Here is a 21,203-nt window from a genome sequence, read left to right as displayed (position 1 = left end):
AAATGCACGTTACCTCTCCAATTATCTACTTGTTTTAAAGCTGTGTGTGAATTGTAGTGCCTCAAATCCTATTTCTCACAAGGGAATTTGAACATCACTACCTGAAACACAAGGTGGGAAATAAGGAGAGAAGCAGCAGCTCTGCACAGATAACTGTAAGAGCTATCCCTGGATTTAATGCACTTGAGTATGCTGAGTAGGGCATATTTGATGAGCAAAGAAAAACTGGGAGCTGCTAATTAGTTTGTTGAGGGCAGCTACCATTATTACTGAGGTTAACAGCTGTTGTAGCTGTTAAGAGATCTAGAGATTCATCTTTACAACTCGCCTGCTCTTCTTATTCCCAGTAGAATAGAACCTGGTTCCTGAAATGGACACTTTGACCATATGAATAGGTTACAAACTGAAAGTTTGTTAAGATAATAGCCAGGGTTATGAGCATTGAATGTGTTACTTGTTTACAAGACACAAACATGTCAAAATATTAATTAAATGCTGATCAGTTGAGTTCACCAGATAAAAGCTAAATAGGCATCTTTCAGGAGCCTGTCTCCTGAAAGCAATGGTTACTACAGAGAGGCATTTCTTAATTGGACATTTTGTTGAGAATACTGCAGTGAAATGGTTGAGTTTCCTCCATTGCCTTGGTGGAAGAAGATATTATTAACTGGGATGATACAGTTCTATTTGTAAATGCGGAAAAAACCTATCCTAGATATTGTAATTGAAGCTGTTGTATAAATCTGCTGTTGAAGCAGATCTTGCTGGAAGTTAACCATTTATGGAGGACATCTGGTACTCCAGCTGGTGTGCACAGATCTAATTGTTCTTTTCAAAAGGGTGTATGAAGAAAATCATACTGTATTGGATTTAAAAAAAAACATACAATGTAGGAACCAGTCTGGGTGAAACTCTTGTCACCCAAACTGCTACATAACTATCACTTTATTCTGTACATTAAAACAATATTGTGTATTCTATGTGACATTTGACTTGAGCTGTGAAAAGCAGCACCAAGAACAATAACGGTGAATGAAGCAGCTCAGTGTGACTAATGGTCACTTTCCAATTAAAGTAAGGCATGGTGGCACAGTGGTTAGCACTGCTGTCTCACAGCGCCAGGACCCAGGTTCAATTCCTGGCTTGTGTCACTGTCTGTGTGGAGTCTGCCTGTTCTCCTCGTGTCAGCCTGGCTTTCCTCTGGGTGCTCCGGTTTCCTGCCATGCTCCAAAGATGTGCAGGGTAAGTGGACTGGCCATATTAACTTGCCCTCCTCTTGTGTCAAGGGGGTTATCAGGGTAAATACGTGGGGTTATGGCAATAGAACTTGGGTGGGACTGTTGTTGGTGGAGACTCGATGGGGTGAATGGCCTCTTTCTGCTCTGTAGGGACTCTATGAAAGTGGATTGTGGGTGGTTTTGTGAGATGATGTAAAATGCCCAAATAAATGATTTTATTGATGTGGCAAACAGTGAGGGTGATACTATTGGCATGGGGTGGCCAAGCAGAATGAGCAATGCAATAGGTACATAGAAGGTGGCACGTGGCTGTGGACATTACTGGCTGGGCCAACTAGTTGCCCATCCTTATTGTCCTTGAACTGAGTTGCCGGTGAAGCCATTTCGGGGGACATTTAAGAGTCATTCACATTGCTGGGTGGGCCTGGAGTCACATGCAGGCCAGACCAGGTAAGAATGACAGATTTCCTTTCCTTAAGGGCATTAGTGGGTATCAGGGTACCAGGCATTTTGCCGGAGAGGCGGTAGTGGAAGCGGATACAGTAGTGACTTTTAAGGGGCATCTTGACAAATACATGAATAGGATGCAAATAGAAGGATATGGTCCCAGGAAGGCTAGGGGATTTTAGTTCAGTCAGGCAGCATGGTCGGTGCGGGCTGGGAGAGCTGAAGGGCCAGTTCCTATGCTGTAATTTTCTTTGTCCTTTGGTGTACCAGTTGGCTTTTTTAGAACAATTGACAACGGTTTCATGGTCATCATTAGACCTTTAATTCTAGATTTCTTTTATTATTTGAATTCAAATTTCACCATCTGCCATGGTAAGATTCAAACCCATGTCACCAGAGCATTTATTGGGTCTCTTGATTACTAGTTCAGTAACAATACTGCTATGCCACTGTCTCCCTACTTGAGAGAGTGGTTTAGAGAAGTAAATGGCATCTTGGACTTAATAAATAGAGGCATTGAGTACAAATTCTGTGCCTTTATAAAGTTCTAGTCAGGCTACGACCAGAATATTTTGTCCAGTTCTGCTCACCATGTTTCAGGAAGGATGTAAGTATCCTCGAGAGGGTGCAGAGGAGATTTATCAGAGTGGTTGCAGGGCTGCGGAATTTTAGCTACAAGGTTAAGTTAAAGAAATTGGGGTTGTTCCCTCCTGGGGCAGAGGAGAGTGAGGAGAAATTTGATGGAGGTGTTCAAGAATGTAACAAGTTTCAAAAAGGTTGACAAAGGGGAGCTGTTTGGATTAGCTGATGGTACAAGGCTCAGACTATGTAGATTGAAGGTTTTGGATGAAATTCAAAGGTGATGTGAGGGAGAACTTCTTTTAACATTGAGTAGTAATGGCCCAAACTCACTGTCTGTGAGGGTCATGGAAACAGAGATGATAAATGACGCAAAAAGGGAATTGGATATGCTATTGAGAGAAATAAATTTTCAATGCTGTGGGGATAGGGTGGGGGATTGAGACTTTACAGAGAACCATCATGAACTCAATGGGCCATTTGGCCTCCTCCTGCGCATTGTGACTCTCTGTATGCTGCTTTATTCTTTTGAACTTTGGTTCCCCAATGACACAAACCAGTTTCCAATCCATTGACACTGACTCCATTTCCCTTGGAAAATCAGCCAGCATAATCAAGGACCCTCTCTCTCTCCACACACACACACACACACACACACACACACACACACACACACACACACCCGCCATACTGTCTTCCACCTTCTTAGGTCAGGAAAATGATACAAAAGTCCAAGGTCACATACCAACCGACTTCTTCCCTGCTGCCATCAGACTTCTGAATGGACCTTACTCATAATAAGTTAATCTTTCTCTACACCCTAGCTGTGACTGTAACACTACACTCTGCACTCTCTCCTTTCCTTCTCTATGAACAGTATGTTTTGTCTGTATAGTGCGCAAGAAAAAATACTTTTCACAGTATGCCAATACATGTGACAATAATAAATTAAATCAAAATCAAAGGTGACAACATTTGTATTTAAGTATTGGGGTAGTTACTGTAAATCTGTAGTGTCGCTGTTGATTTGTAGTGGCCTTGCTGAACATTGGCTATATGATTTCTGGATGGTTGGAGACCAGATATATCCTTGGAAGGTGTGCTGTGGGACCTCTGGGAGGTCCCAGCACAAGGACTCTGTGGCAATTGCCTGGGAAGTTTGAACTTGTGATGGGCAATTCCCCTGTTGTCCAGGACCCTCAGAAATAGTCTCCAACCGTAAGAGTTTGTGATTTTGAACAGTTCCGCATTACCTACCTGACTAGTTACCCAGGGAATTTTATACAGAAAAGAAAAGCTAAACTAACTGCTGGAGAACCATTAACTGACCTAATCTGCAATGCTGCCAGTCCTGATTCCTGCACCCCCATTCCCACACCACCCCCAGCCTGACAATCTCGCCCTACATGCCCTTATTATTCCCAACCCAATCACCCATCTTCTCAGCTGCCCCCCTTACTCTCTTACCCACTTACCTCATGATCCATCCCACCCCTTTACGCACTTGCCATCTCTCTCTAGCTTTCCAAAGAGCTTTAGGATAAGACCAGGATATTGCAATACAACGTTCAAAAGGGGGCATGGCTTCTGCATGGATTCTCTCCTCTACTCCTGCTGAGGTTTCCTGCAGTGACTGGATTCTGTTGGAATGTCCATCAGAAGATTGCCCTTGAAAAATCATAGAAGGAAAGTGAGTATATTTCTGATTGGGTTTGGAAATAGGGTTCTGATTGTGAATGGAAGAGTTGGGGCGTAGTTTTTAATTTTGTCAATGTACATTGAGCAGTTGCTGACAATCAGGTGAGGAGGGGCTGAATTGCTCCCCTCTTTCCCCTCTCTTTAATAGAGTCATAGAGGTTTATAGCATGGAAACAGGTCCTTTGGCCCAACTTGTCCATGCCACCCTTTTTTTTAAAACTCCTAAGCTAGTCGGGCAGCATGGTCGGTGCAGGCTGGGAGGGCTGAAGGGCCTGTTCCTATGCTGTAATTTTCTTTGTCCTTTGGTGTACCAGTTGGGTTTTTTAGAACAATTGACAACTGTTTCACGGTCATCATTAGACCTTTAATTCTAGATTTCTTTTATTATTTGAATTCAAATTTTACCATCTGCCATGGTAAGATTCAAACCCAGGTCACCAGAGCATTTATTGCTCACATTTGGCCCATATCACTTATATCCATTTTATCCATGTAACTGTCTAAATGTGTTTTAAACATAAGAACATAAGAAATAGGAGCAGGAGTAGGCCATCTAGCCCTTCGAGCCTGCCCCGCCATTCAATAAGATCATGGCTGATCTGTCGTGGCTCAGTTCCACTTTCCCGCCCTCTCCCCATAACCCTTAATCCCCTCTCTTATCAAAAACCCATCAACCCGCGTCTTAAAAATATTTAGCGAGACCACCTGCTGCACCTGCAAGCTGGGTTTTTGCGACTCATGCACAAGGACCCTGAGGTCCTTCTGCACCGTCGCCTGCTTCAGTTTTTCGCCACGTAAGTAATAATACTTCCTACCATTATTCCTACCAAAGTGGACCACCTCGCACTTGCCAACATTAAATTCCATTTGCCAGTTCCTGGCCCATTCGCCCAACCTATCTAGATCCTTCTGTAGACTCTCCACACCCTCTGCGCAATTTGCCGTTCCACCAATCTTGGTGTCATCAGCAAATTTCGACACCATACACACGGTTCCCTCCTCCAGATCATCTATATAAATGGTAAATAGCTGATTTTTAAAAGACAAAATTGTACCCACCTCTACTATTATCTCTGGCAGCTTGTTCCAGACACTCACCACCTGATGTGTGAAAAAAATTGCCCCTCTGGACACCTTGTAACTCTCCCCTCTCATCTTAAATCTATGCCCTCTAGTTTTAGACTCCCCTACCTTTGGGAAAAGATATTGACTATCCAGCTGATCTATGCCCCTCGTTATTTTATAGACCTCTATAAGATCACCCCTCAGCCTTCTATGCTGCAGAGGAAAAAGTCCCAGATTATCCAGCCTCTCCTTATAACTCAAACCATCAAGTCCCAGTAGCATTCTAGTAAACCTCTTTTGCACTCTTTTTAGTTTAATAATATCCTTTCTATAATAGGGTGACCAGAACTGCACACAGTATGCCAAGTGTGGCCTTATCAATGTCTTGTACAACTTCAACAAGACGTTCCAACTCCCGTATTAATGTTCTGACTGATGAAACCAAGCGGGTCAAATGCCTTCTTCACCACTCTGTCCACGTGTGACTTCGTTTTCAAAGAGCTATGAACATGTGCCCCTAGATCTCTTTGTTTTGTAACTCTCCCCAGTGCCCTACCATTAACTGAGAAAGTTCAGCCCTGGTTCAATCTACCAAAATGCATCACCTCGCATTTGTCTAAATTAAACTCCATCTGCCATTCGTCAGCCCACTGGCCCAACTGATCAAGATCCTGTTGCAATTGGAGATAACCACCTTCACTGTTCACTATGCCACCAATCGTGGTATCATCTGCAAACTTACTAACCATGCCTCCTATATTCTCATCACTCCTTTTCCCTCAGACCCCCACTCAGTCCCACCTTCAGGCCACGCACGCACCTTAGCAGTGCCAACAGTGCACTGCCCCCAGCACTCTGGCACTGACACCATGATCTGGCCGCATGGACCCTGAGGGGAACCGAGGAGGTACCTCCAGTGGCCATTTTCCCTTCTGCTGCTGCCAGGCTGCATGGGAAGGGTCCCTCAAGGATCCTGGGGGTTGGGTGGGTTCAGTCTGGGGGCAAGGGGCTCACCTTGCCACTCTCCCTGGGTTGCAGGTTTCATGGCTCTACTGCTCCTTTGCACCCTGACAGACCTGACAATCACTCATGGCATGGTGATTTCTGACACCCCATTCAGTGGGACATCAGGATTCCCATGGGCCATCTGGTGAGGCTAGGGAATCCCGCCCAAAGCTCTACCACTTAACAGTGAGATTTTACACCACCTTCAATTCAGTAGTGTCAAAAAGAAATAATACAACAGGCGCTGATCGTTGCTCCCATTGAATTCAAGTAGAAAGATGTGCACACAGTTAAACTGAATGTCTTTTGGGAGAATATTTTGGACGTCAACAGGCATGTATGAAAAGATTAAAAAGGGTGATTACAATCAATATAAAATCTGTGTTTTTATATCAATATTAGAACCTCAAGAATTCTTGGGGGAAGAAATAATGTGAGCTGGAGAGGTCATCATCAGACATTCACTTCCCAGAATCCAGCTTTTGTTTTCTCTTGGTATAGAGGGCATGTTTCCACGCAGATGTTTTAATGTCAGAGTTTCTTTATTTCCTCCCACCCTCTGGCCAGGATTCCTGAATACACGAGAACTCCCCCTCCGCAATCCAGCTGAAATTTATTTTTGTATGGAACCTTTTCAATTGTGGCTACAATATCTTAGCTTTGTCAATACAGGTAGCATTTTAATTCTTGCGTGATGCCCTGGCTGAGAACCGAAAGTAGAACAACCCTTTGAGTTGCCGGATTTTGTACTGGCAACCTGGTCTGTGCAATTACTGCCATCGACTTCACTTTGTGCGAACTAAAATTTTTTCCATATTTTTTCCTGCTCTTTTTACTACATGCCCCTGAGTCAATAATCCTTCTGCTGCAGCAGTTAACGGGCTTGGAATTGACATATGAAAATGACTAAATTCTCTCACCTCATTATCCACCCCCACTCAGTGATCCTCTTTTCCCATAATACAATAATGTAGTTTGGCAACATTGACATCCATTAGCAAATGTGTTTTGAAGAGTTCCATGAGGACATGGTGGTGATAGCTCCTCGTGACTGAAATACATTGCAACCCGTTTTTACCACATTGGGAAGTTGTCTGATTTGGTTCAATACTTTTGGACTGCTTGGAGTTTGAGAACCAGGAAGAGAAGTGATTTTAGACAATGTAAATATTTGCCTCCCTCTGTTCTATTTCATTTTTGACTGGAATGTGTGCGCTCGGTGACGATGGATGATGAATCATCAGGAATCATCAGGAGTGCCTCTCAGCGCACAGCTGTTGTTTCCTGTCTCCTTTCCTAGTTGTTCCAGAGAAAACTGGCCCCTGAACCCAGCCCTGCATCTGCTGCGATCTGATCAAAATGAGGAAAAGGTGATTTATTTAAACATTTATACTAGTTGTAATTTGTAAAAGTTTTGTCAAGGCTTCCAAGAGTGAGAAATCCTGATAGTTACTCGGGCTGTGGAACCAGCGGTGGGAATATTCACAGAGGGGGGAGATTTTGCAGGGTGCTTGCCTGAAGACCAGCCTCATTAACGGGGACCAGGCCTGTGGTACAAGGTCACATTTGGGGAGCAATGAAGCAGGAGAGCAGAACAGAGAAAGTGGCGGCAGAGTGGGAGGAGAGATGGATGAGATCATGGCAGGGTGTGGTTAGATTGTTGAGGCCAGGAGTGTTGTGGATGTTTGGGAAAGGATGGCATAGTGGCACAGTGGTTAGCACTGCTGCCTCACAGCCTCGAGTCACTGTCTGTGAAGAGTTTGTACATTCTCCCTATACCTGCGTGGCTTTCCTCCAGGTGCTCCAGTTTCCTCCCACAGTCTGAAAGACGTGCTGGTTAGGTGGATTGGTCATACTAAATTGTCTCTTATTGTCAGGGGGCTTAGCAGAGCAAATAAATGGAGTTATGGGGAATGGACCTGGGTGAGATTGTGGTCAGTACAGGTCAATGGGTTGAATGGCCTCCTTCTGCACTGTGGGGATTCTACGATTGGGGAGAAATTCGTAGAGGTGGGTGAGGGTAAGCCATGGGGTCTGTGAAAATGTTTGTTCGCTCTGCCAGGAGGAAGCATTTCCGTTGTGCAGTTTCAGCAAGCTGCAACTGAACCTTGCTTATGGATTCTGCTGATTTAACCCCTTTGAATCTGCTCAGTTCCTCGAGCATTGGACGATTATCATCTCTCCCTGTTTCAAGTGAAGTTATGGAAACTGGAGAACTCAGTTTGCAATCTTCCGATAAGAATTTGATGAAGAAATCTGTTTTATGTCTGAGAGTAGCAAACATTTGAAGTGCAAAGTTTTGGAAAGTCAGAAGTAGCTGAATGATAATGGGGGTCATTATAAATTTCTCCTTCAAGTTGAGATGTTCTTGCCCATTGAGAATTGTAGCAGTGTTTAATCACATAAATTCAATAATAAAGTGGGATGGAAGAGAGAGAGAAAGGACCATGCATATTCACCACAGGAGCTGAAACTAGGTGTTGAGACCAACTCTTTCTTCTTTCATGATGATGTGTGACTTGCAATTTGAGACACCTGTGATTTGTCATTCATAACTTAGGATGAATTGCTGTTTTAATTGCAGTTTTATTTGAGTAACTTTCTCAAAAACTTGCTTCTTGCAATCACCATTCCATCATTGAAATAATCTGCTTGTCGTTGGATCCGAGAACGTGAATTTAGATTAGAAACTTGTGCCTCACATTCTTACACCGCAGGAAATGTGAATGGTCTAGTTGGCTGGATTTCAAATACCACAAAAAGAAAGATCCTCGATTATCTTGCAAACTTCCATTCCTATGACTTGAGATTTTATACTTTGGGGAAAGGAAGAGCAAACTTTTTTTCAAAAGAAAAAGATAAAATAAAGGGTATAATAATCTTACCTAGGCCAGTCTTCTGTCACCCATCACCCTCTATTTGAAATGCCATTCTATGGTTACAGAGTGAAAGTCAAGTCCTGAGTCTTTGATTGCTGCTCACCCCCTCCCTCCGCTGCAGCTTCTCTTGGGAAAGCCTGCACTCCCCTAATAGAGGAGCTCGTATTCTACAAGGTCCAAAGGGAGATCTGTTGACGATCCCTCGTGGCCGTCATAACAAAAGGTTATTTCTAAGCATTTTGAGTTTCCCTTTGGTGGCAACATTGCCAAGTTCAGTGGAATGCATTTCCACACCTGACTATTAATCTTTGATGTGTTCCTTGGGTTAGGCTCATTTGCATTTTTCAGGTGGTCTTGCTACATTATTCCCACCTGCAGCTTAGGATCCACCTTGTTGCCGGGTGGGATTGTGTGAAATGGCAATTGCAACCTTGGGATCCTGCTGAACGGGACCTGCCTGGATCCAAGTAATGCACCTAAAAAAATGAAAATCATGGGTGGAAGAAATTAATCAGTCATCCCATTATGGACTCCTTACAATCCCTTTCTAATTCTGGATGCCAGTAACATGGGCATTGCCGGTGTCTGGTGTTCTTATATCTTGGTAAGGGCACATAATTGGTCATATGTCATCTCTGGTCACTCTGCCTAACTTGGGTAGTCTTGTCTGCCGTACATCAAGACTTACCCATGCTCCGCCACCCAACTCCGGGTAGACGATCCTGAAAGCAACAGGAATTGCTCGGCTCCCCCTACCCCCACCCCTCCAAGCCCTATTAACCAAACTGAAGTTACAAAATAAAAGCAGAAAAAATCCTGCTCTGTTCATCCAGCTATTTGGTGGAGAGATGAGTTTTCCATGAAGAGCAAGCAAAGAAGATTAAAGGTTAATGCAATAACATTAAAGGTTAATGCAATAACTTCAGTCTTTAAATCCAAATATTACTTTTGACCAAATGTAAACAGGATGCTGCTGTCTACTGGATGACTTGATTTGATTTGGGTTGCTTGCTATTAAACAATTAGCTTCTGCATCCATTCACTGGTTAATCTCTTTGCCATCATTCCTTGATTCTTGCTTTTTGCACCACTCTTGGAACTACCCATATTGCTATAATTTCTGCAGCCAAGATTATTTTATGCTAGATTTCTCATTATGCTGTTAGCCTTTTGAGTATCTGGAAGCAGAACAGTTGTTTGTGTTATCCAGCTTTCTTAGTTTTGACAGAACCATAGAGATGGCAAGTTTGCATCAGGGTTTCCTTTCAGAGTTGATGTTGTTCACAGTGTAGAAGCAGTCGAGGTTTCCAGGAGCCCTGTTGTTTTTGTGGCAAGTTTCTTCAGGATTCTAACATTTTTTTGATTGTTGGATTGCAACTTCTGTTTATGATTTGAAGTTTATTTTGAAGCATGTTGTGTTCGTGGATTAAATTTCCAATTATTATTTCAGCAAGTTTTCAGGAGGAAGATATTTAATGCCTGCATTTGTTACCCAAACTTTATCAATCAGTGGTCAAAAACAAGAATTAGTCTGGATCTCTTGCATACAAGCAAATTTTGGGCGCAATGTTATTGCCCATTTGCGCTACGCTCCTGCTGCAGTGAAGACAGAGAAGTTGGCGGCAAGCCAAATCTCCATTCACTGCAGCGAGGTGAGAAAATCCCACTAATGTGAATGGCCAGGATTTTCCAACCAAAGGTTTGGTTTGATTTGATTTATTATTGTCACATGCATTAGTATACAGTGAAAAGTATTGTTTCTTGTGTGCTATACAGACAAAGCATACCATTCATAGAGAAGGAAAGGAGAGAGTGTCGTAGTCATAGCTAGGGTGTAGAGAAAGATCAATTTAGTGCAAGGTAGGACTATTCAAAAGTCTGATGCAGCAGGGAAGAAGCTGTCCTTGAGTCGATTGGTGTGTGACCTCAGACTTTTGTCTTTTTCCCAACGGAAGAAAGTGGAAGAGACAATGTCTGCAGTGTGTAGGGGTCCTTAATTATGTTGGCTGCTTTTCCAAGATAGCAGAAACTGTAGAAGTGTCAATGGATGGGAGGCTGGTTTGCGTGATAGACTGGGCTTCATTTGTGATCCTTTTGTAGTTTCTTGCAGTCTTGGGCAGAGCACAGTCGTAGCTGACATGCCAAATTTCCTTAGTGTTCTGAGAAAGTAGAAGCGTTGGTGGTCTTTCTTAACTATAGTTCAGATGGGGAGGTGAGGGGGACCAGGACAGGTTGTCTTTTATCTCAGTCCAAGAATTCCATTGTGACAAAACAAGCTGGAGGAGGAAAATGAATCTCTTTGGATTGTGAATAAACCGTATTCTAGAATAATCCCAACCCAACTACATAATAAAATACGACATTAGTTGAAGGAGGGTGAATTATTCAGTGGCACATAGGAACATCACAAAGAGTTGGATATTGGAACACAAAATGTTCTGTTCCTATTTATAGGCTTAATGTAATTACTGAAACAAATTGTAGCAACATTGCGCTAATATTATTTGAATTATTGAAGTTGTTTTGATGCTGCAAAATTAATTCATACATAAAAATGTGAATGGAATGCAAAGGTTATTACCTGTGTAAAGATGCAGTGAACATGAAAAGGTGGCTTGTAAAGAATCAAAACATTTAACTCGCTGCATGTAATGGATAATGGTTTCAAACTGGTGAGGACTGTGAAAGGAATCAAAATGAGCAATTGTGTGTTTACTCACATGGGTACCAACCATGTGGACAGTAATGGCCTGGAGTTTTGCCAACTTGGGATGACTCGGGAAACCTTTAAAAATGGAGAGTGTGTTCCGGTTCTTGGATTCCTGACCTCAATCCAGCGGTTTTTACAATTTTCAGGGGGTGCCTTACAAGGGTGTGAGCTGGTTCGGCTCACAAGCCAATACTGTGCACTCTCCACCCAGCTAGATTCGGTGTGCGAATTGGCATGTTCTAATCCTCCATAATTTTCATGGAGCAGGGCAGGAATTTCTGAAGGTTGTGGCTCCCCAGCACCTCAAAGGTGTCATGAACCATAGTCTGGATGAATGAAAAGCAATTTCCAAGGGCGTCCCACTCACATCCTATGTCCCCTCATTCCCCCATGGCAAGTAATGTCCCTTGTTCATCTTCTCATGGTCCCTCACACCTCCTATGGCCCATGTCTAGTCAACCACTATATGCTTTATAAAAGCATTGAATATAACAATGACAGTAAGATGTGTAAAAAAAAGCTGCAAAAAGTCATTCATTAATAACTTTCCACTTCCTTAAAACAAAACTTTTTTTTTACAAGAGCCCAATAAAAGTCTCAATTCTTCAAATAATTAAATAATGAGTTGCAGAAAATGCAGGAACTTGAAGCCTCGATTTTGAATATGAAATTGACAGCATAATTCAGAAAGCTGGAAGTGTCAAATCATACAATGCTCCCTCGCGGCCCAGGCATTTCAAAAGATTAATGGATTTCTGGGCTCTCAGCCAAGCCTCATTATGTATTCTTGGCTGAGAGCCCAGAGATCAATTAGCCTGGCTAGCTCTGTCCCACTCAAACAACACCTTTCGACCCACATGCACCTTGTGCTAAGGTATGCTCTCCACCGTTCATAACATTTCACGCGAGTTGACCAAGATGGGAATTTTCCATACTTCTGCTACCTGTCTTGAGGATGAAAATGTAGCCCAATGTTTTAACTAATTTTTCCCCTCCTCATTTACTAGTTTTACCCTGATAGGCCTGCCACCACGAGATTGACAGAACAAATGGAATGAATTTTGGATGAGCTGGGGTTCTGTGGCTGGACGATGGGATGTCAGCAAAACTCGGAAATATAGACTTGACAGGATTGAACAGAATTATTGTAAACAGCCAGGTTCAGCATGAGATAGTGGTCAGGAGAATTGAGGGTTTGGGGGGGCATGGGGGGAGCTGCAGTGGGTGGAGGGTGGATTTTAGTGGCAGGCGATTAAAAATGGCAACTTCAATCATCCCAGTGTTTAGCTACAGGAAATGCTAAACAATCAGTGTTTTTGAAAATATCAGCTTATTTGATATTATCGAAGTGCGCTTGTTGAACAAGAGTTGGAAAGGAATTGTTCTTTGAATGAATTTGTGATAGAGACAGTTGGGACTGAATGTTGAAGTTGAGCTAATTTCTACAAATGGCCATTGTGTTTACATGTTATGATCTTTTTTTAAGGTGATTAATGCCGTGGTAGACACAATCTTGTTGGTTTCAAAGCCGGAATGAACCGACTTGATAGGTTTTTTTAAAGTAGCTTCAGTGTAAACCCCTACATGTTTCCATGAATTTTATAAAATGACTTGGATTACTTAAAAGTTGGGTATTTGGGGTAAAAAAAAAACTGAATTTAGAGACGAAAGGTGAATACAGATTTCTATTGCACTGATAGTGTTTAGTAATCATTGTTTTGTTTCTATTTCAGTGTTTTTTCCCGATGATAATCAGACTGGTGTTGCCCCTGAGACCCAACTTCAAGAAACTGATTCCTTCAGACCTCTCACTGAGTCAGCTTCAATTGTCTTTGATGAGGATAAACCAATAGCCAGCAGTGGTGCTTATAAAATAGATTTTGATAGCCTTGATATTTTAGACTCTTTCCAACCTCACTGTCCTTTGGATCCGAGCTCACCTGTGAAGTCGGAAAGTTCCAAAATTTGTGGACAATCCGGTGAGAATTCTCTGCATTCTACCAACAGTACCAGCTCGGCACTGCCAACATCTCCCCCGTTGGCGCGGAAGTCTGATGGAACTACAGATGTTGGTCGCACAGAGGAGGTGGCAAAAACATTACAGGCAGAGGCTTTTAGCATAGCCTCGGATAATGCTCACAGCGTCAAGAAAAAGAAACCTAGACCACTATCTCTAAAAAGGAAGACCAAGTCAGAGAAACCAGCAGAAGCACAAGCAGATAAACCAACAGAGACCTCAACTGTGACAGAAACACGAGCAAGGTCCACCATCCCCGAGACTAATAATGAAGTGACTGTGTCTCATTCATCCTGCAACAGTTTACAAAGCGCAGTTGATCAACAGGACTCCCCCGTTCCTCATCAGGCTTCCTGCAGCTTTGATCCAGATAACCTTTCCGAGCGTAATCCATTTGCGAGTGGAGATAAACAACAGAACTTGCCAGTAGCACAGAGTGAGTGTGAGACTGTTACTGCTGTGTTAAAAGAAGCGGATAACACAGCACCCGAGTCTGCAACGCTTCCAGATACTCCAGCTGTGGGCCATGCAGTGAGGCTGGAGTTTGATTATTCTGAGGATAAAGACAGTTTTGAAATTGAGCAAGATAAAAAGCCCATTCCTAAGAAATTTGGCAAAAAATCTGGTGGAAAGATGCCACTTAGAAAGCCAAAGATAGGAGTCAAGAAGGTTCCAGCAGTGGAAAAGGTAGACAACGCTCTTGCTGCACCATCTCATTCAACTGTTGATCCCGATGATATCCCTATTCCAAAGACCACGTATTCATTTGACCCTTCGAAATGGGATGATCCCAATTTCAACCCATTTAGCACGAATGTACAGGTTCCAAATTCTCCCAAGTTGCCTCATGCTTCATTCAGTTTTGACATGGACAACTGTGATAACTCTGTGGACTCATTTAAATCTTCGACAAAAATCTCAGGATCCCCTTCCCATTCCCCCGCTTCATTCGAGGTGAATGATGACACTGGTACTAGTGAGGGGGATGTTAACAATAAATCGTCAAAGAAGAAGAGGCTACCTTTAAAGACGTAAGCACTAAAGTTGTTAATTTTTTTAAAATGTGCAACAATGTACTGCGTCCTAATGATCAATATTGTGTTTGCAGGTTTCTAATCACATGAATTGTTTAAGTGCGGGTTATTGTTTTTACAAAAAAGAGCAATCAGTGGTTTTGAAAATATCAGCTTATTTGATATTGCTAGTGGAGACACTCTGTATTAAAAAATCTGAAGATGTGGTACGTAAGAATATAAGAAATGAGAGCAGGAGTATAGCATGTGGCTTCTCGAGCCAAACCTGCCATTCAATAGGATTATGGCTAATCTCCAACTTCAACTCCACTTTCTTACCTTTGCTTCCCTGTGAGACGAACAATCTATCTCAGCCTTGCTTATACACAATGATGGTGCGCCCAGAACCCTCTGGAATCAAGAATTCAAACTCTTTGGGTAAAATATTAGGACTGATTAAAGGAAAAGTATGAAACATAGAAAATAGGAGTAGGCCATTCAGCCCTTCAAACCTGCTCTATTATTCTACATAATCATGGCTAATCCTCTATCTCAATGCTATGCTCCAGAGCGCTCCCTTGACGCTTTTAGAGTCTAGAAATCTATTTATTCCTTGAGTATATTCAGTGAATTGTCTTTCGCAGCCTTCTGTGGTAGAGAATTCCACAGGTTCACCACCTTCTGAGTGAAGGAATTTCTCCTCATCAAAGTCCTAAATGGCCTACCCTGTATCCTGATACTGTGACCTATTGTATTAGTTCCCCAGCCAGAGGGAACAACGTCCCTGTCTCCAGTCCTTCTAACCTTGTCAGAATTTTATTCATTTCCATTAGATCCCATCTCTTTCTTCCAAATTCCAGTGAATACAGGCCCAGTCAATGCAATCTCTCCTTGTACAACAATCCTGCCACCCCAGGAATTAGTCTGGTGAACCTTTGCTGCACCCACTCTATGGCAAATGGATCCTTCCTTGAAAAAGGAGACCAAAACTTTACACGATACTGGTCTCAGCATGTCCTGGTATGACATCCTTCCTCCTGTATTCAAATCCTTTTGCAATGAAAGCCAACAATGGAAGTGGGGATTACACATATTCATTCTTTACTTCTGCTCACTACTTCAGTGCACTCCCTGACAACACCAGCAATCATCTCACCTTGACATTTAACACTTTTACTATTGCTGAATCCACCATCATCAGCATTCAAATTCTCACATACACAGACTATACCCACAAGTAGAAACCAATGTTAATAGCCCCCTGTCTAATTTAACTTAACGTTTCTGACATCAACTGTAGTGCTCGCAACCTCTCCCTGTCAGAAATCAGCAAGCTTTATTTGTTCATATTAACTCCGGTTTATACAAACCTTGGGGGAAATCTTGTGGCTCAATGAGTAGTACCAATGCTTCTGAACCAGAAACTTTGGATTTAAGTCCTACTACAGACCATGGGCACAGGAGGACTGTTGGAATAGGATCGAACAGCTTGATTATAAACCTAGTCACGCTTCCAACATGCTCATGCAAGGTGGTAAGAGTGGGAGAGACTGCTTGTCAGCTATGCTTGATGCAGTGGTGTCTCTCAAGCTATAACCACTTGACTCTTAACAGAGAAATGCCTACATTCCTTTGTGGACTTGGCTAATTACAAGCAGGACTTGTGGGAGGCAATAGATTAGTGGTATTGTCGTCTACTAGTAATCCAGAGACCCAGGGTAATGCTCAAGGACCTGGGTTCAGATAGTGAAAATACAATGATGACCATGAAACCATTGTTAATTGTTGTAAAAATCCACCTAGTTCACTAATATCCTTTAGGGAAGGAAATCTGTCATCCTTACCTGGTCTGGCCAACATGTGACTCCAGGTCCACAGCAATGTGGTTGACTCTTCAATGCCCTCAAAGATGGGCAATACATGTTGGCACAGCCAGCGATGCCCATGCTCCATGAATGAATGAAGGCAATGACCTTTAAAATTCCACTTTAACTTTGAGCCCCCAGACCATTTCAACTTCACAACTATGATAATGTGAACGTTTTCGTCCCTTAGTAAGTGTTAACATTACTTTTGGAAGGATTAATATGTTGACCTATTTGGCCCATGTCATGTACACTTCTCCCATGATGAACGAGTGTTGGAGTAGGGCTTGCGTGCACAGCTTCTGGCTCAGAGGTAATGGCATTACTCACTGAACCAACAGATCTCCCCTTAAGCTTTGTATAAAGCTGAGTTAATATGAATAAACTTAACATGCCAGTCTCTGACCGGCAGAGGTTGCAAGCACTACAATTGATGTCAGCAGTCCTAAATTACATTAGTGAGGGGGTATTAACTTTGGCTCCTATTTGTGGGTACGGTCTGCGTGTGTCTATATGTGTGAGTTGTTGATAGAAAAGTGTTTGGCACAAAAGAGGAAATTGAATTTCTTCACGGAAGCTGTATCTGATTTCTAAAGTCTTAGAAAAGAGAATTTTGCCTGAACTATTTGTATTTCTATGCAAGAATCTAGATGTAAAGTGGTAAAGCTTTGAACTGATTAGAAATTGGTTTCAAAGTATAATGGAAGCAAGTGAATTCTGGATAGAACCAGATTCTCTTGTATTGCTCATGGGAAAATGAAGTGGGGATGGTGGAGTGATGGTGATTTTTTTTTTAAGCATCTCTTTCAGTGACTGCTTCTCTGCTTGCGTCCTGATCTTTCTTACGTCTATCTGTCTATCTCTTTCCCTCTCCCATTTTCATTACAAGCAATTTCCAATTTTACTTCATAATATTGAAATCTGTTTTGAAAAACTGCAGCCGTTGATGGTGATCACTGTTCCTCTCAGAATATCTTTTATATGTTACTGTATCCAAATGTCTGATACAATGTGTTGTGATGTCAGAATGGGCATTGACCAGCTTGGGGGTTGGGGGGAGGGGAATGGCTGGTAAAATATTGGTGCAGCTTTTATAGATCTAGAATGTAAACATTCACAAATATAACAATATTCTAATACGTCAATTGTTTAAAGTTTATTCATTAGTGTCACAAGTAGGGTTACATTAACACTGCAATGAAGTTACTGTGAAAATCCCCTAGTCGCCACAATCTGCTGCCTGTTTGAATACACTGGAAGAATTTAGGATGTCCATTGCACCTAACCAACCTGTCTTTGGACTGTGGGAGGAAACTGGAGCATCGGGAGGAAACCCATGCAGACACGGGGAGAATGTGCAAACCCCACACTGACAGTGACCCAAACCGGGAATTGAACCCAGGTCCCTGGCACCATGAGGCAGCAGTGCCAACCACTGAGCCACCATGCCATCCTTTTTTTTGTTCTTTTTTTAAAGGTCTGTAAAAAGCCACACTTGCTTAAAACTTCTGTCAGGAAAATGGGTGAAACGAGTTGTGATACTTGGCCCTGATCCTATGTATTCTAGTTCATCTAGTGCTACATAGCATTCAACTTGTTTAAGACAGATTATTGAACAACTGGGCAGCACAGTGGCTAGCGTTGCTGCCTCACAGTGCGAAGGACTCGGGTTCAATTCTGGCCTTGGGTGGCCTTGGTCTGTGTGGAATTTACACATTCTCGTCGTGACTGCATGGGTTTCCTCCAGGTGCTCTGGTTTCCTCCCACAGTTCAAAGATGTGTGGGTTAGGTGGTTTGGCCATGCTAAATTCTCCCTCAGTGTCCCAAGATGAGTAGGTTAGGGAGATTAGCCATGTTAAATTGCCCCTTTGTGTCCCAGGATCAGTAATTAAGGGGATTAGCCAGGCTAAATGTGTGGGGTTATGGGAATGGGTTTGTGGGGGAAGGGAGTGGGACAGGGTAAGACGCTTGGTTGGAGAGTCAGCGCAGACTCGAAGGGCCAAATGACCTACTTCTGTACTGTAGGGATTAACCCTGAAATTATTAAAATTAGGACCTACAGTTAATTAAACCTTTGACTTTAATCGTCTTTAATTTAGGTTAACATAATGGGAAACAGACTAGGAAGGAGAATGTTACCATTTAATAAATAAACATGGAATTGGAACTTTTGTGACAACCCATGTTCTGAGAAAATTATATTTCAAAAAATTGTTGAGTGTTAAGGTTCTGGAAGGAGAATTTGAGTGGCCGATAGTGATGAACTTTAATTTTAATACGGAAACAATATCAGGAGAAAGGCTGTCTTCAGAATGTATAAGAAGAAAGCTTCTGGAATCAGGAATCCTCAAGCAGTATCATAGCAGATTAAGACTGCTTGCCTTATCAAGTTGTCATTATTTTCTCTTTAATTACAGAATATGACCTGTAATCTTGAGAAGTAATGTGTAAAATATAGTTAGAATTAACTGAAGTGATTTTCAGTAGAACAATTTGCCTATTCTGAGAACATCAGAGAAAAATCCTGAACAGTTAGAAGGAAGTTACTTTTTCCAGAATTTTATAGGTATGGAGGTAACTCAACCTGGGAGATGAGAACAATTTTAACTCCATCTTCCTGCCAATGTCCCATTCAATTTCTGCAGTTTTCCAGGCAGAGAAGGGAATGTTTTAAGTCTCCATTTTCCTGGGATTCCGCCAACCCAACCCCTGCTACCAGCTCTTAAGCACAAGGCTCTTCCAAAACTTTGTGGCTTTCCTAACACTTCCTGAGGCAATTGATATTATTGGTAAAAAAGATAGTTTACAACGACTGTAGAAACAGAAGCAAATATGACAGTCCGCTTTACTGGGGACACATAACCAACAAGAATAAGCTAGGGATTTTCCTTTATCAATAATCCTCTGTGGTGTGTACCATTTTGATTAATTTGCATGAGAGTCCATATTTCCTCATTTTTATTTATGGTGTGGCTGGTCTTTGATCTCTGCAATAGCACAGACCATTTATTAATGCTTTGTTAACAGATTGATCACACTTCAAGTACATTGTGTATTTGTGTGTTTGCATGTTAATTGTGTTGTAAAATGTATAGATCTGAAACATGAGACCATAATGGTTGAATATCATTGCCTGAGCATATTTTTGTGTGGACGTGATGTAGCTTTTTATACAAGATGGCCGTTTTCAGTTTTACTTCAGCAGAGAACTTTTGGAGTTGGGTAAATCTGCTCATTTTGTCAGATGTTAATTTCAGGTGACTGTGTAGTTAGAATTTGATTAGTACTTTTAAACTGCTCAGAGTGAATTTCCCAGCCCATGATAGTATTTGTGCAGAACTACTTCTGTTTGGAGATAAGTATACCCCTCACTAGATTTTTACATATTGGCTTGGATTTTCCCATTTTCACACACCATTGGCAGGTTTTCCAGCAGTGGAGAAGGCATGCCATTGGCTGCTAGCGGGATCTTCAGGTCCCAGCAAAGCCAATGACCACTTGTGTTCGCCTGTGCTGCTGCTGGGGAACCTGACTCCGGGGGATCGCCTCCAGGGCCAGGAAGTCCCATCCATTTGCTGCTTAACCAGAGTTGAGGGGGTTGAGCTATGAGGAGAGGCTGAATAAACTAGGCTTGTACTCGTTAGAGTTTAGAAGAATGAGGGGAGATCTCATTGAGACGTATAAGATGATGAATGGGATGGATAGGATAGAGGTGGAGAGACTCTTCCCGCTCAGAAAGGACAGTAGGACTAGGGGGCACAGTCTCAAGATAAAGGGGGGGCGGTTTAGAACGGAGTTGAGGAGGAACTTCTTCACTCAAAGGGTGGTGAATCTCTGGAATTCTCTGCCCGTTGAAGTGGTGGAGGCTGCCTCGCTAAATATTTTTAAGACGCGGGTTGATGGGTTTTTGATAAGCGAGGGGATTAGGGGTTATGGGGAGAGGGTGGGAATGTGGAACTGAGCCATGACAGATCAGCCATGATCTTATTGAATGGCGGGGCAGGCTCGAAGGGCTAGACGGCCTACTCCTGCTCCTATTTCTTACGTTCTTATGCTCTTATGTAACATGCTAATAAGAAACCTTTAACACTTCAACTATCAATAAGTGATTTAATAACTATTTTGAAGTTGCACTTTATGATTCTCAAATCAATATAAACAGTACAAATGTTATGCACAGCAGTGTCTCATTTGAAATTAGCCTGTTGCCCTTTGATAAAAGGCATAAAAAAGTATAAATTGTTGGATGTTTAAAATTAATTACCTGTGAATTTATAGTTCCCACCCCTCCTGGTGTTGTTGACTCATGTTGGCTTACAGGACAAACTTGCCTAGCAGCCATTATTCTATGAATATTACTAGGCTTGTGTTTCATGGAAGGCCCCACAATTACACTGTTCTGTCTTCATCATGTACACACATCTTCCAATCAGGGATAGTAGACAGCAGCAAAAAATAGAAATCGTGGCTGACTTCCTCTTCCCATCACTTCCTAGTCCAGGGAAGTCAAGGTCAACTGTTGTGCTCTGGCTAGGTTTGCCAACTGCGATTACTTGTATCCTTGGAGGTTTCCTACAAGATATTTCCCCACACTCCAGTCATTAGTAAGACAACACCTCCATCTTTGCGATGCACTGTCTTCCTACACCAATTGGAAAGCAAAAAGACTCATTATCCAATTGAATGA

The 21,203-nt window shown here is 42.3% G+C and overlaps 1 protein-coding gene across 13 annotated transcripts in view; it reads left to right on the top strand.

Moving 5' to 3' along the window:
* LOC145354415 (uncharacterized) overlaps nt 1-21,203 on the top strand; it is a 266,934-nt gene that overhangs the window by 189,677 nt on the left and 56,054 nt on the right. For all 13 annotated transcript variants that reach the window (XM_080205707.1, XM_080205705.1, XM_080205706.1 and 10 more), the window contains one exon: nt 13,355-14,669. In XM_080205707.1, coding sequence (XP_080061833.1) covers nt 13,355-14,669 — 1,315 coding nt within the window. The remainder of the gene's footprint in view (nt 1-13,354; nt 14,670-21,203) is intronic.

This window comes from Carcharhinus amblyrhynchos, chromosome 17 (genome assembly GCF_965287045.1).
Source record: "Carcharhinus amblyrhynchos chromosome 17, sCarAmb.v2.hapA, whole genome shotgun sequence".
Classification (NCBI taxonomy): Eukaryota; Metazoa; Chordata; class Chondrichthyes; order Carcharhiniformes; family Carcharhinidae; genus Carcharhinus; species Carcharhinus amblyrhynchos.
This window is presented reverse-complemented; position numbering and strand designations above follow the sequence as displayed.